The 15,000-nt window shown below is 42.7% G+C and overlaps 1 protein-coding gene across 4 annotated transcripts in view; it reads right to left on the bottom strand.

The window, feature by feature from the left end:
* PROX1 (prospero homeobox 1) overlaps positions 1-15,000 on the bottom strand; it is a 49,668-nt gene that overhangs the window by 13,571 nt on the left and 21,097 nt on the right. For all 4 annotated transcript variants that reach the window (XM_030269110.4, XM_072927551.1, XM_030269111.4 and 1 more), the window contains one exon: positions 14,191-14,385. In XM_030269110.4, the coding sequence (XP_030124970.1) occupies positions 14,191-14,385 (195 nt within the window). The remainder of the gene's footprint in view (positions 1-14,190; positions 14,386-15,000) is intronic.

The raw sequence follows: 15,000 nt of genomic DNA, 5'->3' as shown, positions 1-15,000 counted from the left end.
TCAGACAAAGCACAGACTAGATTGGCACAGGCACCCCTCACTCCCATAGTCAGTGTAAGGTGAGCTGTGGGGGCAGAAAGAAACCTTCTTAAAGGAGACGATTAAGAAATTCCACTTGTATCACCCATACATAGCCCTGAGCCTCTTCTCACAGGAGAAAGCTTTAAGCCTGTGTGCTTTTGGGGAAAGTTGGCTCCAAATGCACACTCCCATATCCACAGTCTATGTCCTGTAGGAAACTTACCAAGGACAAGCCCTTCTGCATCCCTCCCTAGCAGTAAGACATCACACTGCCTCTGGAGCCCAGACAGGCTTGTGACACTCAGACCAGCCCGTCCCTTGCATGCACTCCACCAGTCCAGGGACCACCCTGCTTTAAGAAGGAGCTTCCAGGCAGCTCACCTATCCACCTGGTCTCCTGCAGAGCAGGACTTGTGCAATCAGGAGCTGCAGGCACAGATCTGGTGCCTTTTCCAGGCTAATGCTACCCTGAGCTGTACTGCCCCACCATCGGCTTTCCCAGATTTGCAAGGGCAGCATCTGCAACATCTCCTGGGTGTCCTGGCTCCTGTCACGTTCATCCAGACTGTCCCCTCCCCTCACGCACATTCCCTGTTCCCCGAGTGCAGTGAGCTGCTGTGTGGGACCACCTTAGCACTGCGAGTTGGTGTGGCAGCATATCAAGCAGGAGGCTTTGGCTTCTACACAGGAATTGGAAGCAGGTTTTGGAGTAAGTTGCTACACTTTTTGGCGTGAAAGCCACGGCAGCATATGGCCCAATGTTCTCAGTTTAAGTCTGACACTTAACATTATTTAACAGTTTCTGTGTTAGGTGCTTTATAAGGTAAAGGAAATTAACAATTTTCAGCTAATTAGATCACTCAATTGGCTGAACATCCTGGACACCTCTTAGAAAAAAACAGGTTGGCTCAGGCAATGGAAAGGCTAATGCCTCTTCCATTATCACTTATGAGGAGAGGGAAATAGTTGGAAAGGATGTTTTTATTTTAAAAACACAAAGGAAAAATACCTCAATTATTGGATGCTCTATTATACACACTCTTCTCCCAACCAGCACCTTTCTAGAATGCAGGGTATCATTTTGCCCATCTCTATGTGTGTGTCCCAATTCCCCTGGCTACACCAACAGTTCTCTGGTGCCACCACAGTCTTAATTTTTTGCTTTCAAGTTTCCTCTCACAATTCCTGCTGTACACATCTCTTAAGAAATATTTTTTTTTTGGGAAGAGAAAAAAATGGACAAGAAACTGGGTGGCTGTTTAGGAAAGTCTGTTCTCCCACTGTGCCTCACAAATAGAAGGCCACTCTTTTGCAACAGCACTAATACTGGAAAGGGAAAAGAGTTTGTCCAAGTCCGTCTCAAAAGAGAAAAATTAAGCAAACAACAGAGGTTGCTTATTGCATTTACTGCTGCAGTGTAATTTTTTTTTACTCTTTTTAAACAGCTGGGAAATTATTTAAGGATGTATTTTAAAAGTGTTTAAAACAAAGCTGAGATCCCCTATTCCATGAGGAGAGTTTGGAGCACTAGTAGTCTACTGCTGGCTTACTGTTATCTCCTCCGCCAAGCTCACAAAGAGGAGAGAGAATGGGCATGGCTCTTACAAGGAAAAAACCTGACAGTGGGGCTGCTGAGATGCCTGATAATATCGGGGAAGTGAAAGTGGTAGTGCAGTGAAAATGGATACTGCATGATACATTAGATTTAATCACTTGCATTTCAATTAAGCTTTTCCACAAATAAAGACTGGGAAGTACTCTGCAGGCTCCCCGCGCGGCTGGAGCACCGAGCGCCGCTGGCGGCTGAGCGCAAACAGCGCTGCCGCAGCTCGCTGGGGCTCACACCCCTGCTGCCTCCTGGGTGCTCCCTGGTGGCACCCATCTGCCCATCTCCCTGTCCTGCCCCACGCACATGCACCCATGGGATCCCTGTGCCAGAACTGCTGCGCCCACGGTGCAGGGGATGAGCCGTTCCGTCACGGAAACACGCGAACACCACGGCTTCGGTGTGCTGGTTTCCAAATACAAAACTTGGTAAGATTCGGGGCTAGAGCGGGGTAAGACATAATAACAAGGACTTAGCATTTCCAATTTGTTTAGACTTTTTGCACCTTGAAATTCAGTTGTCTCCTTCTCTGTCCTCAGAAATCATCAACAGCATTTTGCTGGGAAGATTATTAAATTTCCTCTTCTGCCATACTGATGAATTAGAACTGCATGAGGCTTCTAATGGAAACTCTGATTGCCCTTAACTTGCTGCATTGCCAGTGGCAGTACCACAGAATGGAAAAATCACTAAGGCTCCAACAGCTTGTGCTAGTTGGGCATTTAGTGTGTGTTGGGAAATGTAAGAAAGAACCACTGGAGGGGTTACTGTCACACTCCAGAAGTTGTCTCATACAAAAACTGAAGAAAAAATAAAACTCTCACACACAAGAATAGTCTAACTTTAACTCAGTCCATTGTGGTGAAATGCAATCTGCTACAAGAGGCTGCCAACAATGCCAAGCAGCATATTATGTACCCTGCTGCCAAATTCTGGCAGGTACCACATACAGGCGCCCACAAAAAACCTGTCCAGAAAAGTGAGTACAGGGATGACCACCCAATTCTGGCTCAGCAGGGAGGTTATTGCATACTGTCCTGGACACATCAGCCAGATAGGTGAGTGTTGTGATGTGCTACTCAGAAGTACCAGGAGGTACAGCCTGGACCGAGATGAGCAGGTTATGTCTTGTACCAGCAGCAAGTCCTCTGCTTTCATGGTGTATTTCCCCACGTGTCAAAGATCCAGGTGTGCAGAAACTGCTGGTTAGACTATGGATATAGAAGTTAAGTGGCTCACAGAATTTGTACTTTGTAAGGATTTTTTTATGTTCAGTCAAATTTGGCTCCATAGGTGAACAACTAACACTATAGTAGAAGTGATAATTAAAATGATTATGCATCTAGAATACATCACACACACACACAAAAACACACATATATATGTACACAGAAATGTTGTAACAGTACAGTAACATCTATAATTGGTGTTGCTTGCTCTTGCACACTCTTCCCAACTCTCTGCATTGCAATCACCTTTGTCTTCTGTTCTGGCCCTGAAAAGCTCCAACTGTGCCCTCTCCCTCCTCGGTTTGCATGGGCTGGGCTAGGGGGAGTGAGGAGGGAGGTAGGGGAGAAGGATGGGAAGCAGGTGGTGTTTAATCAGTCTGGCAGGAAAGCAGGCTGTCACTAGGGTCCTTTTGGGGATGTCACGAAGGTGGCAAGCATGCCCTCTGGCAGAGGGTACCTTCTTTCCTCTTTCCAGTGGCAGAGGGTAAGGGCAGGGGAAGGAAATTGTGCATGGTTATGGGTGAGGGGTGTTGCAAATAAAGCCGTCTCCACCAGCTTATACTCCCACTGAACAATTCTGAAAAATCTCCTCGCAGTGCAACCATGCTTTTATGAGCATCCAGAGCTCATCATGATGGGATAAATGGCTCCATCTATGCCATCCTGAGGCATGCAGCTGGCTGAACTGGGCTACAAACACCCTGTTACAAGTTCCAGTGCACTGGACCTGCTAGGGACCGGTGAGGCTCACAAACCTGTGAGGCCAGAAGACAAAGTCTTACATCCTAATGGACTGAGCTCCCTCTCATTTGACTCCTCTTTATCCCTTGCGGAAGGAAATGGTGCGACTCCAGACAGCCCTGGATTAGATAACCTCGAGGCTGGCCTCATCTGATGGAGCCAGCCCTCCCTGCAATTGTAAGAGATAAGCTGCTCCAGCTCCTGCTCCCCCCGCCCCACCCAACACTGATATTTGGCACTTAAAGACCTTTCATTTACAGTGTTTCTTTTCCCCTCTCTCCTCTAAAAACTTTCTAAAAACTGCTTTAAATGCATTTATATGTCTATGCCACAGTTCTAAGTCCCAATCGCAGCAGTCTGTCTGCTTAGCAACAGAGATCGTGCCACCCTGGTTTGCTGCTCTGTACAAAGCCTCTCCACTAACTAGAGATACAAGTTCAAGGCCACCTCTTTGAGCACTCTGGACCACCACCTGGACAGGGTTTCTTCTGATAGCACATTTCCACCAGAGTCCTGAAACAGCCCCCCCACAGAGGGCACACAAAAGGAGCCAGAGCCCGCCCATGTACCTTCCCCCTCTGCAGATAAGAAAGCTGAACCTTGCCCCTTCCAGATCTAAAGGGAGAAATCATCTCCAAAACACTGATTACCTTCGGCCAGCCCTTCTGGCTGTCCTTCTATCTCTCACCTACCCACACTTACCTATCGGGAAGACTCTTTCTGTGCAAAATTCAGCTATACTCTAGTGCTGCAGGCGATAGGCTATGTGTAAGTAAGAGATCCAGTACTCCAAAGACTGCCTCCTGCTTGGACTGAATGGTTTTTCTTCACTTTTGTGCTGTTAATGCTACAACTGCTACAAACTGTGTCTCCTCCTGCTCCCAGGTTTGCTTTGTCTCATGCAGGTGAAGGACATAGAGTCCTCACAGATCCTTGCAATATCCTGCTGCCACTTCCTCACAACCTCAGTATTTGCCCCTGTAAATTTAGGTATGTTTGAAAACAGCGTCCCCATAGCACTCCTCACCATCGCTGCAAGGCCTGCCTGCAAGCAGACCTGTGCTGCCCCTGCTCTCTCAGGCCAGGGATATCTGCTCTGAGAAAGGGCAGGACCCCAGAAAGCTGGCCCAGAAACCATCACGGGTCACAGCGCTGCTAAACCTCTCCCACGGTTTCTGAAGTATTTTGACAGTTTGCTAATTGACATCATGAGAGTCTGACTCTTGTCCATTTTAAAACACATTGAATGTATCAAGGAAACTGTGTTCTGCATGAAGGTGCCCTATTCAAAGTCCTATAGGATGGGCAATCCTATCTGTAAGGCTTCTGTTAAAGTCAGTCACACAGCCCTGACCCTACACTGTGAGACAGGATTGGCTGGGATCTCCTCTTTTGGCAAGCGTGCCTCACAAAAATAAAAACAACACCCACCTTCCACCCCACATTCATGAACACAATGGCTCTGTGACTCCAAATCTAGTTCTGCATTCAATGTGTAGTTTAAAAAATTAAATTAAACTTTTTTTCCAATTAACATATAAAATATATTCACACACTTGACTGTATAGTAACACAACAAAAGACAGCTCTTCAGCTGGCATATATTAATTAGCTGCAATGATTGCTGAAGCTGATTTACACCAGACATTGAGAATACAGACCAGAATTTAGTTCCGTGTCATGAAGAGAAAGCATGGGGTGGGTGAGAAACAGAGGGGAAAATCTTACAAAGCTAGTAAGCTAACCCACTATTTTGCATCTCTCTGGTATGACATTTGTATAGAACAGCTTAGATAAAGTTCAGAAGATCCAACATTTTCCTCAATTTTCACAGTTCAAAATGTTCTATGACCTTCTAATGTGACACATTAGAACAGGATACAAGAAATTTCAGCTGATCAGGTCTCATGAACACCCTCCACCTTCCCTGGACAGTGCTGCTCCTCCAAAGGTTTTGAGTAAGAAATGTAGCTATGTTGTCTAAAAGAAATGAAGAAAGTCTGGAAAAAACATGTGCAACTTGCATGTTACCCATTACCACAACTAGGATTTATAAAATGGTAAGATTTATTGATTTATTTTCTTTTTTTTCCCTTTTTTTTAAAACACCAGGTTTTGAAATTGTCTAACGAATTCCTGCTATATACAGAATGAAAGAAAAAGCATTTCACCTTGTAAGGGACAAGACTCAAAGCAAGTGAGGGATGACATGGGTTAAAATTCACCTTGCTTCTCACTCCTCATCCACGATGGGATTTTGGAGAACGATGGACATCTGGAAATCGGTTTTACACAGAAAAATAGAAAACAGGGAAGAACTAGGAAGATGAATAAAGGCTCATCACAGACACAAAAGACCAGAGGAAAAAGAAGCTTGGATTTGGGTATTCTTGTCTGGCAAGGAGGCAGGCAGTAAGGCTAATGAAGCATTTGCGATATGGGACGTATGCCAGCGTAACAAAGAAGATGTGCATCAGCTCTGCAGATGTGCCAAAGCCCCCAGAGCAAAATAATGACATAATCACCATCAGTGTCACAGACCAGACTGTACACAAGGTGACATGGGAGAGAATAAATAAGGGTCTTTAGAGGCCTGTAGTACACACACGGGAAGGAATAGCCATTCCTCACAATTGCCACAAGAGAGTGGCGAGATGTTTGGTATAATGTGTGCAGCCAGCAAAAGAAATCCTGAATTGTGCAAGGCTAACACACTATAAATTGGTGCTTTTCTTGATCTCCAGTTGACGTTTCAATTCCCAGTACCCCTTGTTGAATGCTAAATGAAATGGCACTAGGAGTCAGAAGAGTTTGCCAAGTTTTGTTTTGTTTCTGTGGGTTCCTTTTATTTTTCCTTTTTTTTTCAGGGGGGTGAAGGGGAATTTTTTTTTTTTTGCTTTGTTTGAGAAGAGGAGGGGGCGATAAAGATGCATACAAGTAAATAATTGTGAAAGAAACAATACCAAAAATACAAATACCCCCAAAAAAACCCACAGCTCATCATAACTACATGCACACATGCACACAGGAACAGAAACCCAACACCATTCAGCTGGAACAATCCTAGGATTCCCTCAAAGCAAAGCTAGAAACAAATGAAGATGGGTTAGATTTGTTAGATTGTTGTTTTTTTTTTTTTTTTTTTCAGGGAGAGCAGTGACGATTTTGCCTTCTGGTTTACAGCTATCCCTGAATTAAACTAGAAAAAGCCCCGCTAAAATATTTTTCCATGCTAAAAGACAAGATTGCTATTTTATTGATCAGTAATAAAACACCGCTTAGGGTAATTTAGTACTTAACATGTTATTTGCGGTGGGGAGTAATATGAAAAGCTCTGAGTAGCCTTAAATCATTTCACAACAGTTCTTCCTGCATAAAAGCAAGTGTTTGCCTCTGTACAGCTCTGTGATTTTGTGGTTTTTTTTTCTTTTACAGAAATCTGTCAATTTTTAAGGGGAACATCTGTTTGATAAAGTAGAACAATGCTGCTAGTAGTGTTGCCACAGGCCAAAGTGGGGAATTTGTGAAAGGGCAGGAGATAGGCTGAAGGTGCCAACAGGACTCTCGCAGAAGGAACATTCAAGTATGTAATTGTTTGCAGGATCTGGACCTACAAGAGGAGCTCAGAAGAACAAAGCATTTGGCTTCACCAATGTCCCTTTTCATTGCTTCTAATGAAAGATTCATAAGAATAACTTTAATTTTTTATGATCTTTTTTTGCATTACTGTATTAGCTGCATCTACTCTGTATGCAATTTCTTCTTAAATACAGAAAACCTGTTTCAAAATGCCAGACATAATAACTTAATCAGTACAATAATTGATCTTGATTGTTGTGCAGTCCATCTTAACAGTCAGGAAGTGAGATGGAGCCCAGAAAATGTTTTATATGATTATTTCTTCCCATTGTAAAGTGATGTATTTGTGAAGAATGCAGGTGAAGGTCCATAGTTAAGTTCTTTTTTTTTTTCTTTAATTTTTTTTTCTTTTTTTTTTTATTGAGAGGAAAAAAAATAAAACCCCCCTAATTTGCTAGTTAAACTGTTCAGTGGAAGAATGATTGTATTTGTCTTTTTTGGCTTCGCCCAATTAATTGGAGCAGTAACATAGTGATTGTTAATAAACGGCTCTAATTTGACTGTACTTCTTGCCTATCTACTAACCCCACCATATCTTTGTTTAGCATATCATCAGGGAAAACAAGGAGCATGTATATAATTTTGTTCTGTTGTATATGAAGTTTAATAATTATGCCACAGTGGATTCTAAATTAATCACAGAAGCACAACAATATTAATAATCTGTTTAGCAAACTCCAGTGTCTTTGCACTTTGATGTTAGGAGCAGAGATAGTACGAACTGTGGCAGTTTTTTAAATTGGGCGAGTGTTTGTTTCTTTTTCGGCTTATATCAATGTTTTCTTTTATGCTTTCTCTACTATGCACCTTGTTTCCCCCTAAGGAAAAAAACCAACAAACCACAAACCAAAACCACGGAACAACTCAACAAACAAGCCTCTGCTTATTTGGGTGTGTTTGGATCAAAGCTGACAGATCAAATTTTTCATTTATTTAACGAAGTTTCATCGCAGCCATTCTTTATAATTACATTAGTGTTTTAATTTTTTTCCTTCCCTTGAATAGGAGAGAAGGGGTTCTGAGAAAGTTTTTAATTAGCTAAATAGGTCTGTGTAATCTAGATGAAATAAACACGCCCGTTTGAAAGGGTTGTTAGAACTTTTCCAGCCATTTAATCCATAGATGGCTGAACACAATGATACCTTCCACAGAAAGCTACAGCCACCACCAGCAGCTGTTAGAAGAGAGCTTGCTCCCTGCTCCTATTGATAACCCTTTGTGGAATGAAGAAAAAGAGCTGAGGGAAGGAGAACTGAATGTCAGACAATAGACATCGCTACACACACTGTCTCTGAACTTTCCTCATCTCTGAAGGACAATTAATTATGAAGGCCTTTGGGGTAGGTCGAAGCAAGGGAAAACCTACTGCTGGCCCAGCACTCCAGCCGCTATCTCTGTGTTTGTTAAATGGTTGTGCCTGTTGGGGAACCAGAGTAGCAGCCACCAAAATAGCCAATAGATCATTTAGTGAAAAAAGAGCAAAAGATTTTTTTTTATGTGTGTCTGTCCTTGTATAATTCTATTCTCACTGTGAAATCATCCATACACAAAACACAAGGACAATTTTTTTTTTTTTTTAGAAGAACCACAGGGTAGGTTACAGTCAGAAACGGCCTCTCAGTGGTGTGTTAAAAAGGATGGTCTTTTCACCAAATCATTTCACAGAGGCAAAACAGACAAACACAAAGAGTTGAGACTTTTTCTCCTACATTAAATAGAGTAACTGATAAGGTCAGACATATGATACCTAAAGACATGAATCTGTGAACTCTTGAAGTCAAAGGACTTCTCTGTGCAAAGGAACAATCTTTCAAAGGAAATAGATCATAGAACTCCACTGAATCCCCTTTAAACTTTATGAAGCAGGAGGAGAAAAAGCTCTAAGTAGGGAAGCTTGACAGAAGAGCCTTGAACTATTTTCTGAAGGAAAGATGAGACCCTCCCTAGGCTGCCACAAAACATCTTTTTTTTTCTAAAGGCTCTTCTGAACTTTGATATGTGCCAAGACACCGCTATTGAAAGCTGTATAATTATGTGCTATAGCCACTGTAGAAAATGCTTTGTTCACCACAACAAAGAACAATAAGCAAAGTAAAGTGACATTACACTGTATCTTTTTCTTTAAGAATGTTGAGAAAGGTCACGGTACGTTATAACTAATAAAGCTGTTGAGTAAGGAAGTTTAAAGTTGGGCTTGCTGTGCTAAAATGCAACCCAATGACAAAAAGACAGAGGGAACTAAAATTGTAATGACATTAAGAAATAGATCATATATCAACATGCCAACTTCATTATACAAACACCTTGATTCCAAAGGACACAAACAGCAGACCTGGGTGTAGTGCTGCAATAGTATTCCTCTCGCAACTCTCTCCCTAATAGCTTCCAACTATGGTCTGCAGTTCAACTGACTGCAAAAACTGATTAATAAGCATTAATTGATACATGCAACGCACAGACCTTCTATTGCAAGCTGTGGATTTTGTTACTTGATTAAAAACCAGGTTCATGTCCTGTGCAGTTTCAAGGAAAGCTCTGCTGTTTCACAAGGGAGCCTCTTCAAAATTAGAAGGAAGGAAAGGGAAAAAAAAAAAAAAAAGGCCAGAGGGCATCAATTAAGTTCCCTGAAACCAAGATTTTTAAATGAAAAAGAAATACCATCTGGCCACCTATGTTTCAGTTTTCCTTCAGAGGACTCAGGACAGTTACATTTGTTATTCTCAAATTGCCAGAGCAGCTTTACTCCCCTTGCTGCAGATCAGCAGACAGCAGCCTTCCGACTCTGTCTTTAAGAGTGCTGAGAACGATGTTGAAACACTACAACAATAAAGCCCTTGAAGGAGGAAGTATACAGCTGAGGGAGAAATGTGAGGAGTGGAATACTGAAACAAACAACTGTCCCGTTGGGATGTGCTCACTGCTGGTACCACCAGAAGCATGGAGACTGCCACAGCAGGGCAGTTTGCACGGAAAGAGCAACCTTCGGGATGCATGTTAGCAGGTTACAGACTTAATTTCACTTCTCTTGAGGCCACTCTGCACTGCTCCAGAGTATTAGGGTGCTTATAAACTTTACTTTACAGTGCCTGTGTGCTGCAAAACCACTCAAAAGTGGCCTTAGTTTAAATGAGAATCAGGTTTGAGGACTTTAATTCTCCTTTTGATGAACACCAATTCATTTCAAGATGAATCCTGCAGATGAAACTGGGGAAGAATACAGGTTCCTAAAATAAGCATATGAGTGGCCAGCAGTTTTTATAATTTAGGATGTCTTAATTTTTGGATGCAGTGCTGGGCACACTTCATTTTCAGGGAATGGACTGTTGAGGACCTCCTGACAAAGTGCCTGTTATTGAGCATCCCAAAATGAAATTGACCTGAAATCATCATCCCTTCTGAAAATGTTGGCAGCCTGTGTTCCTCTCAAGGGCTCGTAGGCCGCTTACGTGACTGGGTTATTACTTAGATTTTATAGGTGGTGTCATTTGACTTATTTTACATCATCTCATTGATTTTTATTAACTCAGAGTGCCTTAAGTTAAACATTCTGCTAAGACTCGAGTACAACTGGTCTTAATTAGGTTTTTCCCACTAGTATGGCTTTCCCCTGCCAAAAGAAGGGCAAACTCCTTAAAAAATGGTTTTCTCCCCCTTGGAAGCGACAAGTGCCGTAAGCAGCGCTGTGAAACGAGGCAATCCTCGTGTCGAGCCCCGCCGTACCAAAACTGCAGACAGTGTGTTTGTGCAAATAGCGCAGCTTGGCAGGCGCCTCACTATTGTGATCCATCTCAGTAACTACATCTGCAAAATCGGGCAAGCTCCCGTGCAGCAGCGGGCGGGCTGAGCTCGGGAGGATGGCGCATGCGGGGCTCGCTCCGCTTTGCCCACCCCACAGGGGAGCGGGGCAAGCGGGGGGAGCAGGCAGGGGCACAGAGTGGAACTGCCACCACAGAGACACCCTGACACTTGAGAACTAACGATGAGTTGATAAATGTCCACTAGGAAATGGAATGGGCACTGTGAAGAGAGGTGTTAATACGTGGAGAATGATGGTAACTGCTAAAAAATGCCAGGGAACAAGGATGACTGAGAAGGAGTGGGAGACAAAGCAAGGCTAAAATTCAGGCATTGTACTCAGGCCAGTTTCTTTTGGTTGTTTTAAATACATAAATCTGAAAATAAACCCTATGTTTCTGTTTTTTAACTCCCATTAAACTAAATTTTTTTCAACCATATTTCCATTTTAACTCAAAGCACAGTATCCGCCTGGTTTTCAGTCATCCTGCCAGAGTCAAAACTGTGAGCTCTGATGACCTGTGCTAGAGCAGATTCTGAGAGTTACAAAATGATTTGATTTTTATTTTCCTTTCTTTTTTCCTGTAATACATAGCAACAATGCCTGACTTTAATTATTGCAGCTGGCATTCAAAAGCCCATGGCAACACCGCAGATGAGACAGATATCAAGTGGCACAGCAAGCTGTGCTCTCTTTCTGACCAACTTGAGCTGGGACACTGACATTTGTGGCTTTCATTCACCAGGACAGCCCAACTTCTTCCTCCCTGGAGGAATGGCCCCAGAATAAAGAAATACCTTCACCTTCCACAAAAAAATCCCAAATGGTTTTGTTGGGTTTTTTTTTCCTTTCAAAACTCAGTCCCCCATTGCTCTGTTCAGCTCAGCACATGTTTCTCCAGCTAACCCTACTGCAAGAGAGAAAAATGTGGAACTGGCTACGCACATGTACACACAAAACACAGGCAAAGTTGCAAAGTATGGGAGGAGGCTTTGGATCTGTCTCTGGCTCGCAGCCACAAGGGTACAATGGCAAAGCTAAAAATGATAGGACATGTGGCTTGTTAAACATCTTACTTGACTTTGCTACAAGCTGTCAGCAGCAATGCCCAGGGAAAGGAACACAAATTCTTGAACAAATCAATGGCACAGCCTGGTATAGACCAAACACACATTCTAACTTTCAGAATTTTTTTCCTAATAGTCAGTTTAGGCCTATATGCATGAAGTATATGCATGAATGTGACCCAAGAATAGATAAAAGGAAGGATTTAGGAATGATAGTGTAGGTGATTTAAGAGAAATAGCATATCAGATTAATCAGAAGATCAGCAAAGCATCATTGAAGTATAAGAGGAAGGAACTTTGATGATGCTAAATATGGCAAATGCTCAGTTTGCTAAATCCTTTTGGATCCAATTTCAACATTACAGTACTTGTCATTTTTGCTTTCCAGCTTGTGGGGGAGGGGATGGGCATTTATCAGGAAAAGTTACATTGTCTATATTAAACACTGCACCACACAGTTTAATGTTCTCATAACTGCTGGATCCTCAGCAAAACCAAGACCTGAACTCTAGGAAATTCTCATTATAGTACATAACACGAGGAAGACTAAATGAATGAATTTGCAATCACCATTTATAATATCTCTTTCCCTCAACGATGGAGGAAAACAAACCAAGGGGCTCCTTTCCAACCCACTGCAGAACCCTTGGCTGAGGAGACTGCAATCACTAGCAGTACTAAACATATGATATTTATGTTTTCTTATGTACTTGAAAACACATATACACTCCCCACAAGTCTCCACTAGAGTAATCCACTTACATTAACACTGGCACTAAGACTTTGAAAATGTGTAATAGGTGTCTGAAACCATTAAGAATATGGGAACTTTTGAGCGCAAAGAACATTTCAATCTACGTTCTATGAACAGAAAAATGTTAGTAAGAAAAAAACCTGAGGGAATCTAAGCACAAGGGAAAAGTTAGTCATACTTATCTCCTGGTGTATTTCCTTTTCTGTTCCTGTATGTAGTGACTATGGCTTGGCATCAGGGCAGACCTACATCCCAGGGGTGGGAGTCTCCTGTCTTGTGCCTGCTTGAGTTCCTAGTAGGGCCAGAGCCCCTGGGAGTCATGGCACACCAAAAGCAGTCTAGATGTTGCCATCACCCACCATGAATGGCAAAACCTTTGAGGAACATCATCTTCCCTCCTCTTGCTTCATCTGCCCCTTCCATGCAACCTTCCTTGCAGTAAACTCTGCCAGCCCAGAAGAGGAGGAAACAACCAAGAAAGACAACAGTCTTTGCTTAGACTTTTTGCATCATCTGAACTTATGTGCTTTGAGAACAAGCCCTGCTAAAAATCCATCAGAAGGATTTTAGGCAGGAAATCACCCTCCTCATGCTGACAAATGTCACTTTTGCACAGAAGGGGGATCATTATGTAACTTGACCCTGAGTGAACGGACAGACAAAAAAAAAAAATTAGTACCACCACTGCTTTCCTACTCCACCAAGAGATGGGATTACTCAAGCCTCCCCCACATGCACACCCTGTTCAAATGCATCATTACATCTGACTACCTGAACAATGCAAACTGCCATCCTCAGCAGGGAGAAACACTCTCCCGTGGTATTGCCGAGGGTCAGCACGTTAATGATAACAATAGTCTGCTGAGCTACCAGGCTGGCCTGTAAACAGGAATCTTAATCAAAGCCACAAACCTGTTACAGCAGAAAACAGAGCATTTACTTCCAGTACTCATTCTATCCTGCAGTTGGACAAAGCAAATGCATTTCAGTTCTGTAAATCAAATGAAGAAAAGTAGAGTGTTTGATCACACAATTAGGGAGCTTTAGAAGAGCTGTGAGGTAACTTCTTTTACTATTGTCCCTCCTAAAGGAAACTTCAAAAAGTCGAAACTAAGAAACTTATGAAAAAGAAAAGTGAAAACTTTTCTCTCTTGTAAGATCCTAGTGAGGCATAAGTTTCTGGCTACCAGGGCTAAAAGGATTAATTAGCATCATTCAGGGATTTGGAATGCCAAGATTCCACTGGTCACAGCCACATCAAGAAGGTACATTATTTTAAAGGCAGCCTGGACCTCGAAGCAACTCACACATACAGAGAAACAAAGATCAGTGCCTACCTCAAAATCATTTGCTTTATTGTAGTGCATGTTCAGGGCCCTGTACAGCTCACAGTCTCTGGTTATAGACAGCTCCTCAGTGCTCGTGACCCCGTCGTTGATGGCTTGCCGTGCATACTTCTCCATCTGAATGTAGTAAAACTCACGGAAATTGCTAAACCACTTGATGAGCTGAGAGGTAATGCATCTGTTGAACTGTTAAATTTAAACAGTAAGAAGGATAAGAGCACTGACATTCCTCCCCCAGCCCCATTTCTTTCAAAAAGCATTCTTTCCTCCCCTTCCCCACCACCTTTTAAACCCATGTCTCTGTGCTTCTGCTGGGGGCGGGGGTGTGGGGGAAGCAGCTGGCAAATTCTGTTAGTGTATCAGATGAGGGGAAAATGTGTATGGACCAAAAATTCCAGGACAGGTAACTGAAGGGTAACAACACTGCATCCAGCCATTTTCCAGGCATTAAAAGAAGTCTAGATTTTTTTACTGTTACACCTTTCTTCCCCCTAGCCCACTGTGCTCTCATAATTAAAAAATGTGGAATGCCTTATGGGATACATAAGGAATAGCTATTTTGATGCGTAGGTGTCACAACCGGCACAGTGGACTTTGCTATATTTAATTGGCTGGCCCCTTTACACCTTACGCTGACTTAGTGATTTTTACATCAGCTGCTGAGTAAACTAGAGGAACGTGACCTTTTTCTTTCTTTCTGATCATTTTTTGCACGCGTTGCAGTTACATGTGCTCCTGTAGCTATACTATTCCTCTGTTGTGCCATAAATACTCTATTGTGTTTTGAAGCGACCATTAAAA

The sequence above is a fragment of the Taeniopygia guttata genome, chromosome 3, assembly GCF_048771995.1.
Source record: "Taeniopygia guttata chromosome 3, bTaeGut7.mat, whole genome shotgun sequence".
In the NCBI taxonomy this organism is placed as follows: domain Eukaryota; kingdom Metazoa; phylum Chordata; class Aves; order Passeriformes; family Estrildidae; genus Taeniopygia; species Taeniopygia guttata.
Note: the sequence above shows the minus strand (reverse complement) of the source record. Positions and strands in the feature narration are given on the sequence as shown.